The sequence below is a fragment of the Hypanus sabinus genome, chromosome 21 (assembly GCF_030144855.1).
Source record: "Hypanus sabinus isolate sHypSab1 chromosome 21, sHypSab1.hap1, whole genome shotgun sequence".
NCBI lineage: Eukaryota > Metazoa > Chordata > Chondrichthyes > Myliobatiformes > Dasyatidae > Hypanus > Hypanus sabinus.
The window spans coordinates 18,805,974-18,831,530 of NC_082726.1; the positions used below are offsets into that span (position 1 = coordinate 18,805,974).

A 25,557-nucleotide genomic window follows, 5' to 3' on the forward strand; every position below is an offset into this window, starting at 1 on the left:
TGCATGACATCAAAATCTTGTTTTCATTTGGTGGTTGTTTTGAAAGGTTGAAGACCTGATCTGGGATCTAAAATAAATGTAAATTTGCTCCATGGAATATTAAAGGATAACTAAATATAATTGCAATGCAAGTAATTTGTACATGATGCTTTGGAAAGTCTGACAAGTATCAAGGTTTTTAAATCATTAAAGAATTCATTGTTGATGTTTTGGTGGCTAATTGAATCTTTAGCTTGATTTGTATTTAGGTTCTGGTCGAGTCACCTTTAATAACCAACGCAGTTACTTGAATGCAGTTGGAGCTGCCTTTGTAGAGATAAAGACTCCAAAGTTCACAAAGAAGGTAAATTGTGTTTTTAAGTCACTAATATTTAGAGGAATAAAATATCTGACTAATTGAAATGTTTCTTGATTAAAGGTGCAGATTGATCCATACCTGGAGGACTCCATGTGCCAAGCATGCAGTACCCAACCAGGACCGTTCTTTTGCAGAGATCCAGTAAGTTTTCTTAACTTAAACTCTTGCCAATTGTATCATTAACAGGAATTCTTCTTTCTTTCCTTTTTCAATCTTTTTATTAAGTTTCATATATATATAAAGAAAAACATAACATAATAATGAATAGGTTATGAATACAATAGACTTGAAATTACATTGATAATAATATCCTATTAAAACATCAACAGAAAAAAGTACATTAATCAATCAAGTCTGTATAACTACATATGGAAAAAAAAACAAAAATAATCATCAAAAAAGAAAAAAGAATTAAAAATAAGTAAAAGAAAATGTATATTGATAAAAAAAAAGCACTAAACTAAACTAAACTAACATGGGCAATAGTAACAGTTTATAAGTATGTGATAGTGTCAAAAAAAAATCCAGAACTCCATACCTGAACAAGAATAAGCAGAAAGAAGGTCTGGAAAAGGTCAGATTAATTCATATGAAAATGTGGACATTAACGGTCCCCAAGTTTCTTCAAATTTGACTGATGAGTCAAAAATAGTGCTTCTGATTTTTTCTAAACTTAGATATGAAATAGTTTGGGAAAGCCACTGAGACGTGGTAGGAGGATTTACTACTTTCCAATTTTGTAATATAGACCTTCTGGCCATTAATGTTGCAAAAGCAATCATTCGTCTGATTGAAGGAGAAAACTGAATACCATCGTCATTTGGTATACCAAAAATTGCAGTAATGAAATGAGGTTGTAAATCAATATTCCAAATAGAAGAAATGGTAACAAATATGTCCTTCCAATAGTTCTGTAAAGTGGGACATGACCAAAACATGTGGGTCAATGAAGCCACTTCTAGATGACACCTGTCACATTGAGGGTTAATATAAGAGTAAAATCGAGCAAGCTTATCTTTAGACATATAAGCTCTATGTACAATTTTAAATTGTATTAAAGCATGTTTAGCACATATAGAAGAGGAATTAACCATTTGTAAAAAATTTTTCCCATTTATCAGTTGAAATATTATATCGAAGTTCTTTTTCCCATTCTTGTTTAATTCTATCTGATATTTCTGGTATCTTCATAATCATATTATAAATAAAAGCTACTAATCCCTTCTGACAAGGGTTTAAGGTAAAAATCAAATCTGAGAAATCCACTGAAGTTGAATTGGGAAAAGATGGTAGAACTTTATGTAAGAAATTTCTAATTTGTAGATATCTGAAAAAATTAGATTTAGGTAGTTTAAATTTGTTGGAAAGTTGGTCAAAGGACATCAAAGTATCTTCAAAAAAAAGATCACAAAAACATTTTATACCTTTCCTTTTCCATATGCTAAAAGCTTGATCTGTCCAGGAAGGTTTGAAAAAAAAAATTAAGTAAGATAGGGCTATCAAGAACAAAGTTTTTCAGAGTAAAAAATTTACGAAATTGAAACTAAATTCATAATGTATGTTTGATAACAGGGTTAGATATCTGTTTATTGAATTTAACTAAATCAGCAGGGAGAAAAGAACCAAGAACAGAGAATAGAGAATATCCCTTTACCTCGTTACATTCCAAATTTACCCACTGCGGGCGCAGTGGTGAATCCAAACCTAATTTCCAGTACATTAAGTTACGAATATTATTTGCCCAATAATAAAATCTAAAGTTAGGTAAAGCACCATCTTTTTTAGATTTTTGTAATTGTTTTTTACTTAACCTGGGGTTTTTATTTTGCCACACAAATGAGGAAATTTTTGAATCAATGTTGTCGAAAAAAGATTTGGGAATAAAAATTGGTAAGGCTTGAAATAAGTATAAGAATTTCGGTAAAATCATCATTTTAATAGCATTAATCTGACCAATTAATGATAAGAATAAGGGAGACCATCTTGTAGTAAGTTGTTGAATTTGATGAAGCATAGGTAAAAAATTCAGTCTAAATAAATCTTTATATTTCTTGGTAATTTTTATACCTAAATAGGTAAAGTTATCAGTAACAACTTTAAATGGTATCCTGTCATTCAATAAAGTTTGTGCGTTTAAGGGAAATAATTCACTCTTATCCAAGTTTAGTTTATAACCAGAAAAGCTACCAAATTGAGCCAACAAGAATAAAATAGCGGGAATAGACCTGTCAGGATCAGAAATATATAACAGCAAGTCATCAGCATAAAGTGATAATTTGTAAAACTTCTCATTACGGGTAATACCAAAAATATTAGGAGATTCACGAATAGCAATGGCTAAAGGTTCTAATGCGATATTAAATAATAAAGGACTCAAGGGACAACCTTGTCTCGTACCACGAGATAATTGAAAAAAAGAGGATCTATAATTATTTGTAAGAACAGAAGCGACAGGTTTATAATATATTAATTTAATCCATGATATGAAGTTGGGACTAAAATTAAAATTTCTCAATGTATTAAATAAGTATGTCCATTCAACTCTATCAAAAGCTTTTTCAGCATCTAAAGAGATAACACATTCTGGGATTGTTGGTGATGAAGTATAAATTATATTAATCAATTTTCTAACATTAAAAAAGGAATACCGATTCCTAATGAAACCAGTTTGATCTACTGAAATAATCTGATAGTACCTTTTCTAATCTAATGGCTAAAATTTTTGTAAGAATCTTAGAATCTACATTTAATAATGATATAGGGCGATAAGATGCACATAAAGTAGGATCTTTATCTTTTTTAAGAATTAAAGATAGTAGCTTCATAAAAAGATTGAGGTAATCTCTTCTTAGCAAATGCATCATTAAAGATTTCACATAACCAAGGGGAAAGCAAAGAAGAAAAAGTTTTAAAAAATTCTACAATATAACCATCAGGGCCAGGAGCTTTCCCTGATTTCATTGATGAGATAGCCTCTCCTATTTCGGCCATAGAGATAGGAGCATCTAACAAGCTACGATCTTCATCTATCAGTTTAGGAATATTCAAATTGTTAAAAAAAATTATCCATCATGGACAGGTCACCATCAAATTCTGATTGTTATAAAGATTTATAAAAATCTTGAAAAGTATTATTGATTTCTTTATGATCAGTACTTAAATTACCGTCTTGTTTACAAATTTTAATAATTTGTCGCTTAGTCGAAATAGCTTTTAATTGATTAGCTAACAGTTTACCAGTTCAATCACTGTGAATATAGAATTGAGCCCTGGTCCTAATTAATTGATTTTCAATTGAAGAAGATAATAGTAAACTATGTTCCATTTGAAGCTCAACTCTCTTCTTATAAAGTTCTTTGGTAGGAGTCACGGAATAAATCTTATCAATTTCCTTAATTTTATCCACTAATAAAGCAATATCTAAATATCTTTGTTTTCTTTTACCAACGGAATATGAGATAATTTGTCCACGGATAAAAGCCTTAAAAGAATCCCAAAGTATTCCTCTGTCGATTTCTTCAGTATAGTTTGTTGAGAAAAACAAGTCAATTTGCTGTTTTATGTAGGTGATAAATTCTGGGTCTTGAAGCAAAGTAGCATTAAGTCTCCAAGATCTAATATTATTGGAAAAGTCCAAAATCTTAATAGATAACTTCAAAGGTGCATGATCCGAAATAGTAATAGAATGAATTCTTTAGTATTGTAAACATGCTTTATGCCTTTTACTCTAATTTAAAATGAATGCTAATAACTGCAGTTTTAAATAATGTATGGATAAATGGGTTAATAAACTGAAATAGAAGGTGTTGGAAGTACTCAGCAAGTCAAGCCACATCCCTGGGAACACAGCTATTCTTTGAACTTGAAAGGTCTTTAACTCAAAACACTTTCTATTCCCACTTGCTGACCTGAGTACTTCCAGCATTATTTTGAATATGCAGTTATTTTATTTTTCAAGCGGTAGCAGTAAGTGTCTTAAGTCTGCTTGTGTGTTAGTTATATTAGTGAGTCATATCAATGTTCTTGCATACTGACATTGCACCCTTGTAATGGCTTGGAGGTTTTAAATAACCTCTGACTTGCAACTGAATGAAATATTTTGATGACACTTGGTGTGTGTTGAATTTGAAGTAAATAATGGAAATTTAAATACACTGTACACAGCAAATGTATAAAATTGGCTTGGTTCAGACCAATAATTAAACACAACATCCTGCGTTTTCACAGGTCTGCTTCAGATATTTCTGTCGTTCATGCTGGCAGTGGCAGCACTCCCTAGAGGTTCTCCGCCATCACCGTCCGTTGATGCGCAATCAGAAGAACCGTGATTCCAGCTAAAATCGCAGAAAGTGTGTGATTTGAGTTGAGTGAGCTGGTATTGGCTCAGACTGGGAACAGCAATTATGGACTGAAGTTCACTCCTGCACTTGCTATTTGCTGTTTAATATTCACAATCGCACTCTGCACAGTGAATTCCATGGGGTTTTGGGGCCCACCAAAGCAGTTCCCAGACAAAAGTTCTGCACAGAGGTGATAGCCAGGTCTTGAAGGTGTTGAAGCAAATGGCTTCACATTTAGATTTTTAGGCTTTTTTACATTCCTTGCATTTTGACAATGTTGCAAGTTCATTATCTTTCCACTAGCGGTTGCCATACAGTGCCTTTAAATTTTTTTCCCCCATCAGGACCGCAAATACTGGTGAATATTCAGCCGGTTTTTTACTTGACTACAAGGCAGAGAAAGTGCTTTATTTAGCAATCAAATTCAATATTTTACGCTCAGTTTTTACAGATGCAACTGCCTTTTCAAGGCTTCATTTTTTTTTGACCAGTTAAAATGTTTTGGTCAAACACAACCGTGACTCTTTCCTGGCGGCTTTTAACATTTTTGTCTGGGGCTGCTATTATGGACCCTGGGTCATTGTTGTAAATCAAGACGTTTGCAACCATTGGTGTGGATTTATGGATTAGAAACTGGACTGAAATAACGACATTTGAGCTGCTGTACATAGTTTTAAGATGTTCTTTGCACTTTTTAATTTGCACTATGGGTAGGTAGAGGTTTTTAAATCACCATTCTCACTTTTTTTTTGTACTTGAGCAGAAGGGGTTTCATGGCCGGGCCAGGCTGAGTTTCTGGTTTTGTCCCCTTTTGGGCAGTTGCTCTTTATTGTTGAAAAGGATGAAGCTATTGCTGAGCAGCTGCTTGAATCTCCAAGTTACTTGAAGAGGTTTTTACTCGTGGTTTTTGATCTGAAGCTGTGTGCCAAAGAACCAGTGTCCTTAACTTTTTTTTTTGCTGAGCTGTTGCCTCGTCACTCGCCCAGCTACTGTTGAGCATTAGTAAGGTCTCTACCTCACTGTGGTGGTATGCAGGTGTGACTGCAGTTACCTGAAGATGTGGAGTAAGCTGTTAATGTTGGTCAAAAAAAGTAGTTGAAACAAACAAGTGTGGAACATGTCTAATGTACCAATACAGTGAAAAAAATCACACTGCTTCCACTCAACTAGAGGTACAAAGGAGCCTATGTTATACATAATGGCCAGATGCCCCAGTAAATGTCTGGTGTATTGCTAAACTGCAATGACTAAATTGTAGCAATCCTTCAGTGTAGCCATGACCAATTAATGGAGTATACTGGCCATTGACACCCAGACTTGCTGTAAGTAAAACCCAAATGGAATAAAAACCCATGTTCACAGTATGTTATGGAGTAATTTTATTGTCCTTATTTGATTTCTTATTGCTGTTGGTCTGTTACAGTAGTTCCAAAAAAATCTTAAATCAAGATTGAATTTTCCTTGATAAATTTCTGTTAGGTTTTGGTTTACCTGGTGAATTTGAGGATCAAAGAACATTGGCTGAGAGCAAATGAAAAATGACTTCTGTTTAAGATTTCAGTAGAATTGACATGCAGCATTAAATTTGGCTATGAATCCAAGTGCTTCGTATCTTAAGTCCTTCTGTTGTGGACAGTTGCTGTGTTCTAAGTAATTTACTTCATACTACACCTTTCCACAAAGTTCTGGCTGTGAAGTACTCGATGCTGTGAATGTGAATACAACCTCTGGCTTTAATCCTTCTAAAACATAAACTCTGCATTGGATGTATTGTTCCTTTTTGAGTGCATTCATGCAAGTACAATTAGATGTCACATGTAACTGACAATGTACACTAAGCACATCACAGAAAATCACTAAGTGTAGTTGTACAGGGAAATGACTTTAGTAAAGGTAGTTACAGTGCAACTGGAAAAGCTGATTACATTTTTTTCCAAGGTGCAAAGATTCTGTTGTTCTTTAGGCAAATAAGTGGTGATTTCCCTTCAATTGCTAGATGTTTGTAAAAGACAGTTGTACTGGTACTTGGATAAATGTTTCAGAAAACTTCTACCAGATAGTATAATTTGACCCAAAACTGGTTACTTTTTGATCAGCATGGAGGCTGTTGCTGGAGAGGGCAAAATGCTTAAAAGATTACAAAAACATTACAATGTAATAACAGTTGCATCAAGCAAGTGCCATGGGAGGATGATGCTAAAGCTAAGTTTGCTTTTTTTTTGTTAACCCTTAAATTGATCTGTAAACTACAGATCTCCAGAAAGAGCCATTTAATCCACTCCTGCTGTACAACCTGTTGTAACCCATCTCCTACCCCTTACAGTGGCTATTTGGCAAAGTGTTCTTATGCCACCTGTACTGTAATTTTGTGGTCTCTTGCTGCCTTCTGATAAATCTTTACTCTGCCTCCATACATGAACTTGAGTAGAATTGTATAGAAGATGCAACAAAATCTTAATAGGCAACAACTGGATCCCAAATGAGCTACGATCTGGCACAATCATATTAAACATTCTATCAGCTTAATTCCCTATTCTTGATGTGAGGCAATTTTAAGCCAGCCAGACTCCCTATAAATAGCATTAGCGCTACCAGAAGAATGGGTATAGTACAGTTCACATCAACGAGTTGCCCAAATGCAACATTTCCCAAAATGGATGCAATTCGGCTGATGCCACTGAATACTCCAAAGGCAGATGACCTGTCAAGACACGCAAATTTGATTTTAAAATTTGACATTAATTGTCATATCAAGAGAGTAAGTTACATAAAATCTTGATATATGAACAGATTTTGTTCATATTTAATATTATACCTGTAGTTTTGCAGTCATACACTGCCAGTGCAGTTTCAGCAGACATTGCACTGGGCAATTGAGCAACTTTATTTTCCAACTAGACTCAGAATGCAGAAATGTGCAGAACCCAGTTAAGACTTCTTCAGTAAGAAGACCTACACTAAACCATGTTAAGCACTCATCACTGCAAGTTCTGTGGCACTGCATTACATTTTTGTGCTATCAAATGCAGGAATTAAACAATATGCATTTAGATAAAGTTGAACAGATTAGATGCTGTCTATACATTGTTGCTACTTTGTAATTATTGCAATATGTTGTTGGAGCTGCAAAGGGTGTGAAAGGTACCATGGGTAGAAGTAATGTAGCATGTAGATTGTAGTCTGCTAAAATAATCTCAAATGAGAGAGCAGGCTCTTAGGACTGAGTGTTTCTAATTCAATGTCCAGATCACCCTAAACAAGTTCTCTACCCTAAAGTAAATGCTAAGAACTACCAAGTTTAACCTGTAGGATGTTGTAGAGAAAATAACAGGGATCTTTTTACAGGCTCTTAGTGTAACACTAATACAAAATGTTATCCTTACTGAGAGTGGGATTGGATCCATTAAAAGCATAAGGGGAAAAAATGTTCAAAGCACTAATGCATTGGTCAAATCTAAGCCTACCATATAAATCAATAACAATAGACTAATGCTCAATTGGGTCTTCCTGGATTACAAGGAGTAAAGATTTGAAAATGAGCTTTGTAAGTAGTAGTTGTCAAGCATGTAACCATCTGCAAGAATCCTCCCACCTGACAATAACTTACCTCAAGTGAGTTGGATATAATTCTAACCCAATGACATCAAGTGAATTCCAGGCAACAACTGAGATGGCGCTGAACAGACATGACGTAATCAAGCTCTGGCTTTTTGTCTTTACTTCCCAGATGAAGAACACACTAAGAGCTGAAAGAAACAGGCTTGCACCTAGGAGAGAAATGATAATTAAATGCAATTAAGGTTGATCTTTTCCTCTTCTCTTTGTAAGAGTACACAAGATACTCAAATTTGAAAAGATCTCTAACTGGTCTCTAAAACTTGATCCTTGGAACTTCCCTTTTTGACCACTTGTTCTGCAGGACCTGCTCTTAAACTGGGTTGCTTAACCCATTGTTTCATTTAGCATATTTGAGCTTGGCATGGTGAAAACTGAGGGGAAAAATCTGGACTTTGGAGTCTGATAAAATATCAATAACTGGCTAGTGTTGACAAAAAGAAAGACTGGTTACTGTTCAAAGTATAGTCCCTACTGGATCTGATTCTCAACATTATGGAGTAACTTTTTTAATGTGCTGCCCTGGGTGTACAGTTGGTGGGTTGTAGGACCCATTTCTCCATGGTGTATCCCTATGAATAAAAAGAATATTAAGTGGTGTGGAGAACAAAAATGACCATGGAGTTTGATCATGTCTCTTTAGTGGTACAGGTATCCCCATTTTTCAAATGTTCGCTTTACAACAACTCACTGTTACAAAAGACCTACATTAGTACCTGTTTTCACTAACCAAAGAGGATTTTCACTTTTACGAAAAAGACGCCCACTTTATATGTGTTTACCCCAAGAAAGCCTACAATAACTGTGAAACCTTGTGCGGGTAGTTGTTTGCGCATGCGTGTATGTGCATATGCGTGGATTTTTTTTCTTCAAGTTGACTTTGGCTTGCTGTCTCCCCAATTTTGATAAGTGAAACTACACTGTACATTATTTTTACTTCATATGGGGTGTATTATATCATTCCTGCTTTTACTATATGTTAATGTTATTTTAGGTTTTATGTGTTTGGTATGATTTGTTAGGTGTTTTTTTTTAGGTCTGGGAATGCTCAAATATTTTTCCCATATAAATTAATGATAATTGCTTCTTTGCTTTACGACATTTCAGTTTGCAAATGGTTTCATAGGAATGCTCTACCTTCAGATTGAGGGGGAAACCTGTAGCTAGAGATGTGAACAAGGTTTTTAAAGAACACAAAGGTTGATTTCTTCACTATCTGAGGCATAAAATAAGAGCTGGAAGGATGTTCTACAGCTACCAATGCTGGCTATTACAAAGCTTATGGTTGTGCTCCTCACAAGAATGATGGGATTGTTCTGTAGAGGGAGCAAAAGAGATTGCCAGAACTGAGAAAATTGTAGATTGGGAGGAAGATTGGTTAAGCTAGAAATGTTTTCTTGGGTAATGTCAGGTCACTACATATTTCAATATATAATCAAATTCCACACCACTAAATTTTTCTGGCCACATTTTATCTTGCAACCAATGACACTGATCAGTTTCTCATTTTGCTGTAAGTTGGCTGTGGCACTTTATACAAAAGTCCAGATGAAGGAACTGTACCTAAATGTTGGCCAATTCCCTCCACAAATGCCACACAACTTAAAGTTCAAAATAAAAGTTCATGTATGTCACAATGTACAACCCTGAGATTCATTTCCTTGTGGGCATACTAATCAAATTTATAGAATAACTATAATCAAAGACTGCCCACCTGAGGTCTTCAACCAGAGTGCAGAGGACAGCAAACAGTGCAAATGCAATAACAAAAAGTAATAAGTATTGAGAATGTGAGATGAACCAACGTCATTGGTTGTGGGAACATATCAATGATAGGCCAAGTGAATTTAAGAGCCTAATATGAGTGGTGGGAATTGATGCTGTCCCTGGTGGGGAGTCCTGAGGCTCTTGTGCCACCTTTCTGATGGCAGCAATGAAAAATTCATTCCCTGGATGGTAGGGTCCTTGATGGGAGATGCTGCTTTCCTGTGACTGTTTTGTGTAGATTTGCTCAATGGTGGGTAGGGCTTTAACCACGAGGGACTGACTGTATCCACTACTTTGTAGGATTTTCCATTTAAGGGTATTTCCATACCAGGCTGATGTAGCCAGTCACTATTCTTCCCACTACTATTGAAATTGGCCAGTTTTTTTTCCCACGAACTCCCAAGGAAGTAGAGGTGCTGCTGTGCTTTCTTTGTAATTGTACTTGCATGCTGGGCCTTTGACAGGTCTTCTGAAATGAGACCTAGCAACTTAATGTTGCTAACTATCTTCACCTCTGATCTTCCAATAAGGTCTGGCTCATGGACCTGGTTTCCATCTCCTGAAATCTATAATCAGTTCCTTAGTCTTGCCGATACTGAGAGGTTGTTATGGCACCACTCAGCCAGATTTTCAGTCTCCCATATGCTATACATCACCTTTTATTCAGCCTATGTCACTGGAGTTGTGTTTAGGCTGAACTCATAAGTGAAGTGTAGAATGGGTCTAAGCACAGCCTTGTGGTGCACCTATGTGGATGGAGATCATGGAGAGATGTTGCCAATCCCAATGGACTGGAGTCTGCAAGTAACAAAATCTAGGATCCAATTGCACAGGGATACTGAGGCAAAGATCTTAAACTTATTGATTAGTTTTGAGGGATGAATGCTGAGCTGTAGTTGAAGAGCTTTGTGATGTATATCTTTGCTGTCCAAATGTTTCAGAGTTGAGTGAAGAGTCAATTCAATGGTATCTGCCTGGACCTGTTGCTCCAGTAGGAAAATTGGAATGGATCCAATTCACTTCTAAGGCAGGAGTTTAAAATGTTTTCACCAACCTCAAAACACTTGAACACTAGATGTAAGTGCCACTGGGTGATGGTCATTGAGACAGGTGAGTACCCTCTTGGGCACCAGTGTAATTGAGGCCTGCTTAAAGCAGAATGGTACCACATCAAGTTGTCACTTTTTATTGTCATTTCAACATAACTGCTGGTACTGTACATAGTAAAAATGAGATGTTTTTCAGGACCATGGTGCTACATGACACAGTACAAAAACTAGACTGAACTACGTTTTTTTAAAAAAAACAGAAAAAAACACTAGACTACAGACCTACCCAGGCAGTGCAGGCATTACAATAAATAATAAACAAGACAGAAAGGTGTCAGTCCAGGCTCTGAGTACCGAGGAGTCTGGTAGTTCCTCTCCCCCCCTAAAGCTGTATACGTAGTCTGGTCGTGAGATCCTGAATGCTTCGGTGCCTTTTCCCAGACGGCAGGAGGGAGAACAGTTTGTATGAGGGGTGCGTGGGGTCCTTCATAAGGTGTTTGCTTTGCGGATGCAGTATGTGGTGTAAATGTCTGTAATGACGGGAAGAGAGACCCCGATGATCTTCTCAGCTGACCTCACTATTCGCTGCAGGGTCTTGCAATCTAAGATGGTGGAATTTGTAAAACGAGGCTGTGATGCAGCTGCTCAGGATGCTCTCAATACAACCCCTGTAGAATGTGATGGGGGGGGGTGGTGGGAGATGGACTTCCCTCAGTCTTTGCAGAAAGTAGAGATGCTGCTGGGCTTTCTTTAAGGTGTTGAGGGACCAGATGAGATTCTCCACCAGGTGAACACCAAGAAATTTGGTGCTCTTAACCACCTCTACTGAGGAGCTGTCGATGTTCAGCAGGGAGTGGTTGCTCCGTGCCCTCCTGAAGTCAACAACCATCTCTTGTTCACATTCAGGGCAGGTTGTTGGCTCTGCACCAGTGCGGTAGCTGCTGCACCACTTCTCTGTAAGCTGACTTGTTCTTGTTGATGAGACCCACCACAGTCGTGTCATTGGTGAACTTGATGTGGTTTGAGCTGTGTTGCAGCACAGTCATGGGTCAGCAGACATTCGTGGACTGAGCCCCCATGCTCAGTGTGATGGTGTTGGCGATGCTACCTCCGATCTGGACTGACTGAGGTCTCCCAGTCAGGAAGTCTAGGATCCAGTTGCAGATGGAGGTGTTCAGTACCAGTAGGCTCAGCTCTCCAATCAGTTTCCGAGGGATGATTGTGTTGAATGCAGAACTAAAGTCTATGAACAGCATTCGATTGTACGTGTCTTTTTTTTGTCTGGGTGGGTTAGGGGCAGGGGGAGGTTGATAGCAATGGCATTGTCTGTTGAGCGGTTGGGATGGTATGCAAACTGCAGGTTTGCATACTACCAAAGTGAGGTTAAAGATCAAAGTGAACACACCAGCTAGGTGATCAACAGAGGTCTTTCGTATATGGCCAAATATTTGGGCTGGATGCTTTCTGTGAGTTCACCCTCCTTGAAGGCAGCTACCATGTCGTCTTGAGTGACTGAAATCATGGAATCATCTTGGGATGTGGGAGATTGACCATCAAAAAGTGGAGGAAAATCACAAATTAAGCATAAAAGGCATTCAGCTAGACTGGAAGTGAATTTGCTAAACTTACCTAGCATTTTTTTTTGTTGCTCCAGATTACAGAATCTACAGTCTTGTCTACAATAGTTTCATATTGACCAATTGAAGGGTGGTTTAGGACATGTAAATACAGGGCTTGTAAGTGATGGCTTTAAGTCTATTTTTCAGTCCCTTTATAATTTGGAGACTTTGTTACTCACAGAGCAAGAGCTTGCCTCCCAGTAGATCCATCATTAGAATAGAGAAGATATTTCCAGGAAGATTGGCAGCAGCTAAAATGAATCCTTCTGTGTAAACTACAAAAGAAAAATAAACTGCTTTAAAACTCCATGAACAAATGGGAAAGAATGAGAGAGTAGACAAACCAATTGGAGCAACACACACAAAATGCTGGTGGAACACAGCAGGCCAAGCAGCATCTATAGGAAGAAGTGTAGTTGACATTTTAGGTCAAGACCCTGTGTCAGGACTAACAGGAAAAAGAAATAGTAAGATTTAAGTGGCTGGGGGGGGGGGGGGGGGGAGGGGAGGGAGAGAGAGACCCAAAATGATAGAAGACAGAAGGAGGGATGAAGCTAAGAGTTTGAAAGTTGATTGGCAAAAGGGATATAGAGCTGGAGAAGGGGAAGTATCATAGGACAGAAGGCCTTGGAAGAGAAAGGAGGGAGGGGCTGGGGTGCTCCCCTCCCCTTCCTCCCTAGGCCTCCAGTCCCATGATCCCTTCCCTTCTCCAGCTGTGTAACCCTTTTGCCAATCAACTTCTCAGCTCTTGGCTTCATCCCTCCTGTCTTCTATCATTTTGGATTTCTCCCTCCCCCTTTCAAATCTCTTACTATCTTTTTTTTCAGTTAGTCCTAACAAAGGGTCTTGGCCTGAAAAGTCGACTGTACTACTTCCTATAGATGCTGCCCAGCCTGCTGCGTTACAGCAGCATTTTGTGTGTGTGGCTTGAATTTCCAGCTTCTGCAGATTTTCTTGTGTTTGCATTTGTAACCTAATTGGAGCAGGTTTTAAAATTTAAAAAATAACTAATTATCTTTATCTTCCTCCTTGGCAGATAAAGACATTGAAAGCATTAGTCCAAATCTTGGGAAGCCTGGACTAAGAGGACTGTCAATGTGCATAAGTGCAGTAGAAAAACTTGCAATAGCACCACTATAGACACATTTTTGACATAGCATTCACAAGATCATAAACAAGTTACAATAAACATAAAACAAATGTCTGAGAACAAGTGATCAAAATGGTCACAGTGTTGCTATATTGAGGTAATAATTAGGGTTGTGCAAGCTGGATCAAAGTGAATGATTGGAGGGAAGTAGTTAACATAGCTTGATGGAAATGTTCAAAACCTTGGGGTTTGAAGGCAGAGTGCTTGCCTATTTGATCACATCACACTAACCTGCAATTGCTATTGATGGCTGTGTTGGCTTAAGATGGAGGATGACACAGCTAGGTAGGATTGCACCAATGATCTGTTGTAAATATTTAATGCTAAATGTAAATTCCATACAGTAGAACATAGCACCAGAGGTCAGGATTGAACCAGGTCTTTAGCACTACCTGTGGAATTTACACACATGTTTTTGCTGGGTGAGTTTCTTCCCACAAAGATGTGCAGATTAGTAGGTTAATTGGGCACCCTTTTTCTGGCAAGTCTATAGCAGATATGTGGAGGCTGTTTAAAGGGCAATTGCATGGAGTACAGGAAAGAATTCTTATTAGAAGGACACTGTCAAGGGAGGTAATGAATTTAGTCAAGAAGAAAAAGCAAAAAAGACATCAGGATTAACTGGAGCACATGAGGATTATAAAGAACTAAAGGGAATTGGGAAAGCCAGGAGAAACCGTGAAAAGTCCTTGGCAAGACAGATTAAGGTGAAACATCAAAAGGATAACTAGGGAGAGGATGGGACTGCTTAAGGATGAGGAGGGGAACTTTTGTTTAGATGTGAAGAATATAAGTAAGGCATTTAATGAGTAGTTTGTACAACAAGCTGGAGGAACTCAGCAGGTTGGGCAACATCCATGGAAACCAGCAGTCAACGTTTCGGGCCGAGGCCCTTAGTCAGGACTGAAGGAGGGGGCAGGGGCCCTATAAAGAAGGTTGGGGGGGTTGGAAAGATGTGGCTGGTAGGTGCCCAGTGAAAAACCAATCAGAGGAAAGATCAAGGGGTAGCAGGGAGGAGATAGGCAGCAAAGGTGAAGAAGGAATGTAAGCACTGGGTAGTATAAAAAGCCAGAATCATGAGAGAGGTGATAGGCAGCTGGAAGAGGAGGCAGAGTGAAACTGATGAAGGGAGAGGGAGGGAATTACCGGAAGTTGGAGAATTCGATGTTCTCCATGAACATTGAAACTTAGAAGAATTTGGGGGGGGGGGGGTATCTCATTGAAACCTATTGAATTTTGGAAAAAGACAGATATACTTTATTGATCCTGAGGGAAACTGGATTTCGTTACAGTCGCACCAACCAAGAATAGTGTAGAAATGTAGCAATATAAAATCATAACTAATTAAATAATAGTAAATAAATTATTCCAAGTGGAAGCAAGTCCAGGACCAGCCTATTGGCTCAGGGTGGCTGACACTCCGAGGGAGGAGTTGTAAAGTTTGACGGCCACAGGTAGGAATGACTTACTATGACGCTCAGTGTTGCATCTCAGTGGAATGAGTCTCTGGCTGAATGACTCCTGTGCCTAACCAGTACATTATGGAGTGGATGGGAGACATTGTCCAAGATGGCATGCAACTTGGACAGTATCCTCTTTTCAGACACCACCGTCAGAGTCCAGTTCCACTCCCACAATATCACTGGCCTTACGAATGAGTTTGTTGGTTCTGTTGGTGTCTGCTGAAAACAGCATGTTTTCTTAGGAGGCTAGGAGCTGAGGGCACAGCCTCAAAAGAAAAAGTCCCTTTAGAACAGATGAGGAATTTCTTTAGCCAGAGTGTATCTGTGTGATTTGTTGCCACAGGTGCCTGTGGAGTCCAGGTTACTGGGTGCTTTGAAGGCAGTGATTGAGGGGTCTTGTTTGGTCAGGGTATGAAAGGTTAAGAGGAGATGACGGAAGAATGGGGTTAAGAGGGAAATGGATCAGCCATGATGAAATGGCAGAGCAGATTTGATGGACCAAATGGTCTAATTCTGCTCATCTTATGGTCATATGATTGGTGAAGCGATGTGGTGAGAGAAGCCTATAGAACCATACAGCACAGTTCAGGCCCTTCAGCCCTTTCATCCATGTGCCTGTCCAAGAGGCTCTTAAATACCCCTAATGTTTTAGCCACCACCACCATCCCTGGCATGTCATTCCAGGCACTCACAACCCTCTGTGTTCATATATTTAAAAAAAAACACCAAAAAAACACAACAACAACTAACTTACCCCTGATGTCTCCCCTAAACTTCCCTCCCTTAATTTTGTACATATGCCCTCTGGTGTTTGCTATTGGTGCCCTGGGAAACAGGTACTGACTATCCACCCTATCTATGCCTCTCATAATCTTCTTGACCTCCAAGTCCCCTCTCATTCTTCTATGCTCCAAAAAGTCCTAGCTCTGCTAACCTTGCTTAATATGCCTTACTCTCCAAACCAGGCAAAATCCTGGTAAACCACCTCTGCACCCTCTCCATAGCTTCCACATCCTTCCTATAATGAGGTGACCAGAACATTAAGGAAATACACTATTGTCACGTGTACACCATACATTTCTGCTTCTACAGCATGTGTAGAAGTAACGTTAATCTCTTAAAGTATTATAGGTTGCAAAACCATTTACATGGAATAACTTTGCTTTCCACTGATATTGCTTGATCTGTTGAGAATTTGCAATAGATGTTATTTTTATTTCAGATCTCCACCATCTACAATATTTTGACCATTGAAAATTGATCAAGCTCAACTAATGATTATATATTTTCAAACTCCTATTAATAAAATGCTTAGAATTAGTCAGAACACTACAGCACAGAAACAGGCCCTTCAAAAAAGAAACAAGCCTAGAGTTCTTTTACCTGTTCTTGGACCAGAAATGTGGTTACTCAACAGCCTGACTCTTACCGGTAACTTATTCACTCTTGTGAGTGTACCTCCTAACATAACAATCTTAACATAAGAAAATGAACCCAATTCCTTGGTTAACAAGCAGATCTGTACTTGTATACTATATCCCAAACATATTGGTCTACAGTAGAAACCAAGCTGGAACACACGCCCAAGTAGGTTACTTGTATGCTAACAACTCTGACCTCAGTGGTGAAACACTTCCACAACTGGTGACTAAGCAGCTGTTTTATGGTCAGAGCAAGTCATTGATGTCAAAGGTCTACTACAAACTTGCTCCCTCCACAAAAAGAATTCTTTCTATGCTCCAATTGCTAGAAGGCTGCAAACACTGACCACTTGTCACTAATGACAAATAAGAACACAAAAGCAGGGAGGTTATTAACTTTGTTTTAAAAACAAAATTGGTTAGACCACAGCTGCAACTTTGTGCATACTCTGATCATCACTCTATAGGGAAGGACATGATTGCCCTGTAGAGGGTACTAAGAAGATTCAGCAGGGTGTGGCATTGATTCAGTTACAAGGAGAGTAAACAGGCTGTTTTCCTTGGAGTAAAAGAGCTGTGTGGAGACCTGTTGAGACAAAACTAAGGATCAATAGTTAAGATCTCCCCATTGCAAGGTCATAGAATCATTCTGCACTAAAACAGGTTGCTTGGCTCAACTGGTCCAAGCCGGACAAGTGGTTTAGTTCCATTTTCTCATATCTGGTTCATATCCTGTCAACCCTTTTCTATTCATGTTCCTGGCCAAATGTCTTCTAAATGTACCTGTACCTACCTTATCCAATCCCTCTGGTAGCTCATTCCCTATACTGAGCACCCACTCAGGTTCCTATTAAATCACTCCTCTTGCACTGAACCTATGTCCTCTTATTCTTCATTCCCCAACTCTGTGGGGTGGGGGGGGGGGGGGTGGGAGACTGCATCTCATCCCTTCATGATCTTATTAATTATATATAGAAGTGTTTATAGCTAGAGGTGACAGGTTTAGGGTAAGGAGTTGATGTTTGGAAGGGTTCTGAGGGTAATGTATCAGCTAGAGGGTAGCTGGAGTTTTTTTTTAAAACACCTGCGTGTGTTGGAGGCAGAAACTTGCACATTTCCAATCTCTCACAAGCATTTGAATAACAAGCCATTGAAGGTTGTGTTCTTTCTGAGGGATATGAGACACACCAGCTCCCAACAAACTTCAAACACGTACCTGCTGTTTTGACTGGGTAACAGGTGATGTTTTCCACACCTTTGCCGCTTTGACTGGACCAGTTGCTTGAACAAGCAGACCCACCCGTGATTTCTATCTGTTTTAGCAGCTCAGGAAACCACATCCAGAGACCGTAAAACCTAGACGGGGCAGAAAAGATGGGGAGGGGCAACAACAGAGAATCACTCTTCCAACCTTGGATGTCTTGAGGCTCTTGAAATCTCAGTGTAGATGAGGAAAAGATTTGCCATATTTGTCACAAAAAACACCATTGTATGTTCAATGTATGTTTGTGTCATGAAATCAGTAAGGATTGTACTGGGCAATCTGCAAGTGTCATCACGTTTCTGGCATCAATATAACCTGCTTACAACTGACTACCTTAACTCCTACACCTTTGGAATGTGGAAGAAACCACGCCACCCTGGGGCAACACACTTAGTCACAAAGAGAACGTACACACTCCTTACAGACAGTGGCAGGAATTATAGCTAGTGCTGTGAAGCACTGTGCTATTTGCCACACTACTGTGCCACCCTTAAATGTCAGTTGGCCTGCACCATCTTTCCACAAGTAGATGTACGATCAGCATTAGACAGGACATGAAATGAATTCCTCCATGGTGCACCTTTGTCCCTCTAACCCACCTAGTTCCATTCACCCATTACTTACACACACACACACACACACACACACTCACTCACTCACTCACTCACTCACTCACTCACTCCTCATCCCCCCAGGTCCCCCCCACTTCTCAAACGGTTCTGGTTCCAGTTGCCATTCACCTTTGGTACAGGTCCAGCTCTGATAATGCTTTGTGTACTTGTTTTATCTCTTTCCAGTAGATGTCTCCAATCTGCCCACATTCTTCCCCACATAGTTCCATCTGCCTCTTAATACAGATAGAGAAATATATAGTATATACTCAATGTCCCTCTTATATCTCCTTTGACCTGCCACTGTCTCCCAATTCTGTCCTTGCTCCCTTCCCCTACCTAGCACAACCAGCTTACTATCTTGCCCCCTTCTCTGTCCACCAATCTCCTCTGGGTCCTGCCTCTTCGCTCCCCTCATCTTTAAATGGGCCATCACCACTCTCTCTCCTCAGTCCTGCTGCAGGGTTTCATCACACACACACACACACACACACACACACCTCTACCTGCTGAGTTCCTCCATCAGATTATCTGTCGCACCAGATTCCAGCATCAACAGTCTTGTATCTCAGAAGTACTCCCCTTCTTTTAAATGTTACCACAGCCCTTCTAAAATGAGAGAGTGGAGGGAGCCTCTGCCTGACGGCCCATCTGTAAAACAGCACCTCAGGCAGTGCTGCATTCCCTCAACACCCCACTGAGGATCAGCCTACAACGGGGCTTCCCTCCCACATAGTTGGCCACTGAACTGTCCCTAGTGGAGTGTTAGAATCTGTGGGTGGGGGAGTTGAAGGAAATGTGGGGGAATTTTAAAAAATGGGATTAATAGAGGATTAATGTAAGTGGGTTATTGATGGACAGCATGAACTCCAGTGTGCTGCAAGCCTCTTCCTGTGCTGTATCTCTAACTGATTCTGGGCATTACAGTTTGGCTTCTACAGTTACAATTGGACAATCTAGTGCAGAATTTGGCGACCCTGATTTAAGAGTCTACAGTTCATAGAAACCCGGAGTAATTAGATGAAGAATTTGCAAATAATTTCCCCTCATGGTACAAGTTCCGCTTTGTTCTTCTCCCACTGAAACCCTCCTGGTGGGTGCAGTAGACTGGTCCCTAGGTCTCAAACCTCAAGCATAGTTTTTTTCTACCTTCCTCCGCCTCATTTCATTAACCTCAGTCCTGCAGTAAGTCCCTGTGCTGAACACAAATCTCCACGTCCAACCTGTGTTAGTCCTGAGACCAGGCAGCCGGGACTGGTGAGTTAAAACTGATGTGTGTAGGAACTCAACATACAGATTTGTTTATTGTCAGGGTATGGTGAAATTCTTTGCTCACGTGAAGATCTCAGTGGTGAACCTGTCGGATTCCCTACCCCCTGAGAGGTGTGGGGAGTAGATTTTAAAGTTTTGAAAACAGGGAATTGAGGACGGGATGAGGTCTGGAACAGGTCAGCTGCGATCACACTGAATAGCAGGTCAACCCTGAAGAGCTGAATGGCTCCTATTTCATTATGTTCCCCACAAGAGTGAGATGATCCCAGGATACCCTGTCCCTCCTGCAGACTTCAAGTTTATTGTTGTCATAGGGAAGCATACACTGTGTATAAATGTAATGAAAAATAGCCGTTCGCAGCAGCAGCAGCACAGTGGAGGGTGAGGATATGCTGGTTAGTATCAACTCAAATTAACAAACTGGACATAACTTACCCACGTGCAAAATAAACTTAACAAAATTAGTGCGAGACTGAGAAAGGAAGAAAAAGTTGACTTGTGTCCGAAACCCTCCACAGTCTCTGTTGGGTACTTTGTGACAGCAATGTGGGATTAAGAAATTCAGATTGCATCATCTCGTCCTGGTCTGTGCCCTGAGGCTGTAACCCTGGTTCCCTGTTCCTCCTAGTGTCATGGCAGGAAACAGCCCCTGTGAACAGCTGGTTTATTTTTAATTTCATGAAGTTTGATCTTAGTTTGTTGCACGTTTAAGGAGGAGGCTGATGAAGTGCTGGCTTCTCATCTCGCCCTTCATGCGAGGTAGGCGTTTATGCTACCACTGTTCAGCTAACACTGTGATCTGAGGCTTAGGTTTTACCATACAGGGGATGGAACAAGCTGCCGAGAAGGCAGTAGAGGCGGGTATAATTACAACCTTTAAAAGAGAAGAGAGATACACGGCCAACACAGGCAAAAGGGGTTTGTCTTTAGCTAAAGGGTGGTGAATTCACTGCTGTGAAAGCCAGGTCATTGGGTGAAGATTGGTAGGTTCTTGATTTGTAAGGGCATACAGATTACAGGGAAAATACTGGAGAATGGGGTTGAGAGGGTTGAATGATGGAGCAGACTTGATGAGCCATATGGCCTAATTTATTCCCCTATGCCTTATGGCCTTATTCACTGACTCCACTTGATTGGAAGCGAGACTCCTTTGGTCCAGACAGTAAAGGAACACACCATTTGGCCCACAAGGTTATGCTATACTAACTAAACTAGTATTTAGACACCTAACTGACCCCTCCTGCCTACACAGGTTCATATTTATCCATTTTCTGCATATCGTGTGCCAAAGAGCTGCTTAAACTATTTGCTGCTTCTCTTGGTCCAAAAAGGACACTGAATAAACGGGAAATTTTGCCCTGTGAACCCACCCTCCGATCTGAATCGTCGTACAGCAGTTACCCATATGAATGCCAAGTAAACAGATGCTCTGTCTTTGATCTGAAGTTTTCACCCAGTAATACCCCCCTCCATCAGTGCCAAGTGGAGTCCCAGAACGAGAATGACAAAGGCAATTCTCTGTGAAACTGCTGCCTGCGACAACTAAGCCGAGGAGGGAGTGGTACAGGGATCAGCCGGTCTTGGGGCTAGTTCACAGAACAACTCACCCGAATGAGATGCTGAAGAAGATGATGGACAATGCGATTGACGTGGACCTGTGCCTCTGAGAGAACAGCTTGCAGATGGGATCCACGCCCTGAAAATGAAAACGGCACTGTTAGCCGACCCAGCTCATCAATTATCGCCACTGCCCAGAGGAAAGGACACTCACAGCGAGATCTCTCGATACACAACAGAGCGCTGTGGGTGCAGGAATCAGAGTGGAAGGGGATCAAAGATCAGCAGGAAGAGAGCCAGGATCAGTGGCAGGGATGCAAGGGTCAGTGGGAGGATTTTGGAGATTGTTTGGAGGGCCTCGGAGGGATCAATGGGAGGAGCTTGAGAATCAGTAGGCAGCATCCCAGCGGTGTTGGCCTTCCAGTGAAAGGGGAAACTGACAACAAGTGAACCCCAGCAGCTGGCTGAGGGATGCACCGAACCTCTGGGGATAGCACCACCACCACACCGGAGGCTGGACCCAAGGTAAAGCCTCTCCCCTGATCTACCAAAGAAGACTACATGAATGCTCAGAAAAGAGAGCCACCAGATGCTGGAATCTGGAGCAACACAACCTGATGGAGAAGGTAAGTGGGTCAAGGGTATCGGTGGGGAGAAAGGAATTCCTTCTTCATCCCTTACAGATGCTGATCGACCTGCTGAGCTCCTCCAGCAGACCAACCTGATACAATGTGAATCCGGTAAGGACTGAGTGCTTTGACTGCGATCTTCTGTCCACAATACAATCCCCTGGATATTTGCAACTTTTACACATGCCCAAGAAAAGACAGATTAGGCGGTTGACCGTACCTTCAGTAACTGATGTCTGAGCCAGTCGGGTCGACCATTGTAAAACCTGGTGCTGCTTTTTTCAACAGCAGGGATCAAAAGCCGATGGACCTGTGGATCAGAGAAATCAGGAGGAAGCAGGTCAGCTTCTGTGACCGAGATCACAGAATCAAAACTCCAAACATTGAGGGGGAGGGAGTACCAGCCTATGGTGGTGGTTGGGGGTGGGGTGGGGGGAATTACTGAGTTGTCTGCCGTCACTGTCATAAGGAATTGCTTCTCACTTGCAGAGGCATTCATCAGTAGTTGTACTCGGTGACGATGAATATCTGCTTAGCAGTGTATGTGAGCTATCATGTTTGTAGATCGATAGAGCATAGGAATAGTCGATGGCAGCCACCCACCGTGCAGTGCTCAGGTATCTGAACACCTGGTAAATTATTGACAAAGATTTTAATAAAAGCAAAGGAAACAATGAATTGCTTCTTCCATTTAACAGAGGTATAAGGGTTGCAAGGAAGTTGCAGTAAACCTGGGAAAACTACTACTAGTCCTGGTCAGAACAGATGAAATAATTCAGGATAGCTTAAAAGAGAAACACAAGGATTTTTAAAATGTGTACATGTTTTAGTTTGTAGATCACTAGAAGGAAACAGCACGTAAAGTTTGTGAACATCAACCTCTCATTTACAATGATCCTGTTTATTTTTTCTCCTCACTTTCTGTATCAACTCCCCCAGATTCTACCGCTCACTGACATTGTTAGAGTTATTTTGTGTCCAATTAACCTGTTTTGGGATATCCGGGAGTGGGGGTGGGGGGTGTGGAGTGGAGAACCAGGTGAAGACAACAGAGACAGCACTGGAGGTCGGGTCACTGGGGCGGTGATGCAGCAGCTCCTGTAATGTTGTGTCACGTTCGCAGGGCACCGCAGCTCTTCTTTATCTGGGTGTAATTATTCGAGGCTCGCCTCTTGCGGTGCATCATCTTTTGCTGCATATTCTCTGCTTATGTCGTGAAATTTGTTTTTTGCAACAGCAGTACATTAATAATAAAAATTATAAATTATATTAAGTATATATAGAAAAAAGAAAATTTAATTAAATAAATTGTGCAAAAAGAGGGAAAAAAAATCAAGATAAGTGTTCATGGGATTATTATCCATTCAGAAATCTGACAGAGGAGGAAAAGTTGTTCCTCAAATGTCGAGTGTGTGTCTTCAGGCTCCTGTACCACCTCCTTGATGGTAGCAATGAGAAGAGGGCATGCCTTGGGTGATGGGGGTCCTTAATGAAGAATGCTGCCTTTTTGAGGCATCGCCTTTTGAAGATGTCCTCAATGCTGAGGAGGCTGGTGCCCATGATGGAGCTGGCTGTGTTTACAACTTTCTGCAGCTTTTTCTGATCCTGTTCAATGGCCCCTCCATACCAGATGGTGATGCAGTTAAAATGCTCTCCATGGCCACCTGCAGAAATTTCTCAGTGACTTTGGTGACATTCCAAATCTCCTCAAACTCCAATGAAGCATAGCTGCCATCATGCCTTCTTCATAATTGCATCAACATGTTGAGCCCAGGATAGATCCTCGGAGATGTTGACACCCAGGAGCTTGAAACTGCTCACCATTTCCACTTCTGATCCTTCAATGAGGACTGGTGTGTGTTCTATCGATTGTCCACAATCAGTTCATAGAAAGCTTACAACACAATACAGGCCCTTCAGTCCACAATGTACTTACTTTAGAAATGACGGGGTTACCCATAGCCCTCTGTTCTTCTATGCTCCATGTACCGATCCAGGAGTTTCGTAAAAGACCCTATTGTATCCACCTCCACCACCATCGCCAGCAGCCCATTCCACGCACTCCCCACTCTCTGCGTAAAAAAACTTAGCCCAGACATCTCCTCTGTACCTACTTCCAAGCAGCTTAAAACTGTGCCCACTCATGCTAGCCATTTCAGCCTTGGAAAAAAGCCTTTGACTATCCACACGATCAATGCCTCTCATTATCTTATACACCTCTATCAGGTCACCTCTCATCCTCCTTCGCTCCAAGGAGAAAAGGCCGAGTTCACTCAACCTATTCTCGTAAGGCATGCTCCCCAATCCAGGCAACATCCTTGTAAATCTCCTCTGCATCCTTTCTCTAGTTTCCACATACTTCCTGAAGTGAGGCGACCAGAAATGAGCACAGTATTCCAAGTGGGGTCTGACCAGGGTCCTATATAGCTGCAACATTACCTCTTGGCTCCTAAACTCAATCCCATGATTGATGAAGGCCAACGCACTGTATGCTTTCTTAACCACACAGTCTTACTAACATTGAGTGCAAGGTTATTGCTGCGACGCCACTCATCCAGCTGATCTACCTTGCTCCTGTATGTCTCCCAAATCCTGAAAACATTTTGAACTGATCTCTACCGCACAAAGCAGAATGAAGAGCTACTGCTTGGGGGGCTAAGCAGTTGCTACACCTTGCCCGAGGGTAACCTGGGGGCTCATGGAGGGAAGGTGCACCTTACATATCTCCACCCACCCCCCCTCCCCCGCCAACTGTAAATAATGGTTGTTGCAAATGGGGAGAGTAGGTGGGAATGTGGGGAGAATAAATTGGGCCAGTGTAAATGGATGGTTGATGATCAGTCTAGATTTGGTGAACTGAACAGCCTGTTTCTGTATTGTGAGACGATGGGACCACCTAAGGAGTCAGCAAAACTACACAAACCCGTCTTTCCAACATTTTCATCTCGTGTCTGAAGACAATGAACCATCAGGCAATGGTAAGGCCTCAGCTGGAGTGTTGTGTACTGCTCTGGTTACCTTGCTATAGGAAATGTGTCATTAAACTGCAACGTCTGCAAGGACTTAACAGGCTGCCTGGCTGGCCAAGGACTTTATTCCTTGGAGTGTTGGAGACTGTGGGGTCACCGTATAGAGGTGCATAAAGTCATAAAGGGAAAATAGAAGGTGACTACCCCAAGTCTTTTTCCCAGGGAAGTGGAACCAAAAACTAAAGGAGAGAGGTTTAAACACAAAAGATACTGCAGATGCTGGAAATCATGAACAACGTAATTGGAGTGATTGTGGTGAGGATAGCTTTTTTTAAATCAAAATATACATTATTCAAAATAAAATTATGTATAATAAACCATTCAATGACACTCAGTCCTTTACAACTGTTTCCATTACAGTCTTTACATTCCCACACTTTTCACCACCCATGTGACACTCTGTTACTTCATAC

At 40.7% G+C, this 25,557-nt stretch overlaps 2 protein-coding genes across 9 annotated transcripts in view; one reads left to right on the forward strand and one right to left on the reverse strand.

Annotated features, from left to right (window-relative positions):
• LOC132378833 (cytoplasmic polyadenylation element-binding protein 1-like) overlaps nt 1-6,944 on the forward strand; it is a 98,570-nt gene extending 91,626 nt beyond the window's left edge. For all 6 annotated transcript variants that reach the window (XM_059946082.1, XM_059946081.1, XM_059946078.1 and 3 more), the window contains 3 exons: nt 249-343; nt 419-499; nt 4,586-6,944. In XM_059946082.1, coding sequence (XP_059802065.1) covers nt 249-343; nt 419-499; nt 4,586-4,696 — 287 coding nt within the window. In that variant the 3' untranslated portion in view covers nt 4,697-6,944. The remainder of the gene's footprint in view (nt 1-248; nt 344-418; nt 500-4,585) is intronic.
• Nucleotides 6,063-25,557, reverse strand: part of sv2 (synaptic vesicle glycoprotein 2) — a 99,918-nt gene continuing 80,423 nt past the window's right edge. For all 3 annotated transcript variants that reach the window (XM_059946084.1, XM_059946086.1, XM_059946085.1), the window contains 6 exons: nt 22,336-22,425; nt 21,537-21,625; nt 17,999-18,138; nt 12,928-13,023; nt 8,306-8,465; nt 6,063-7,399 (listed from right to left, as the gene is read on the reverse strand). In XM_059946084.1, the coding sequence (XP_059802067.1) occupies nt 7,216-7,399; nt 8,306-8,465; nt 12,928-13,023; nt 17,999-18,138; nt 21,537-21,625; nt 22,336-22,425 (759 nt within the window). In that variant the 3' untranslated portion in view covers nt 6,063-7,215. The remainder of the gene's footprint in view (nt 7,400-8,305; nt 8,466-12,927; nt 13,024-17,998; nt 18,139-21,536; nt 21,626-22,335; nt 22,426-25,557) is intronic.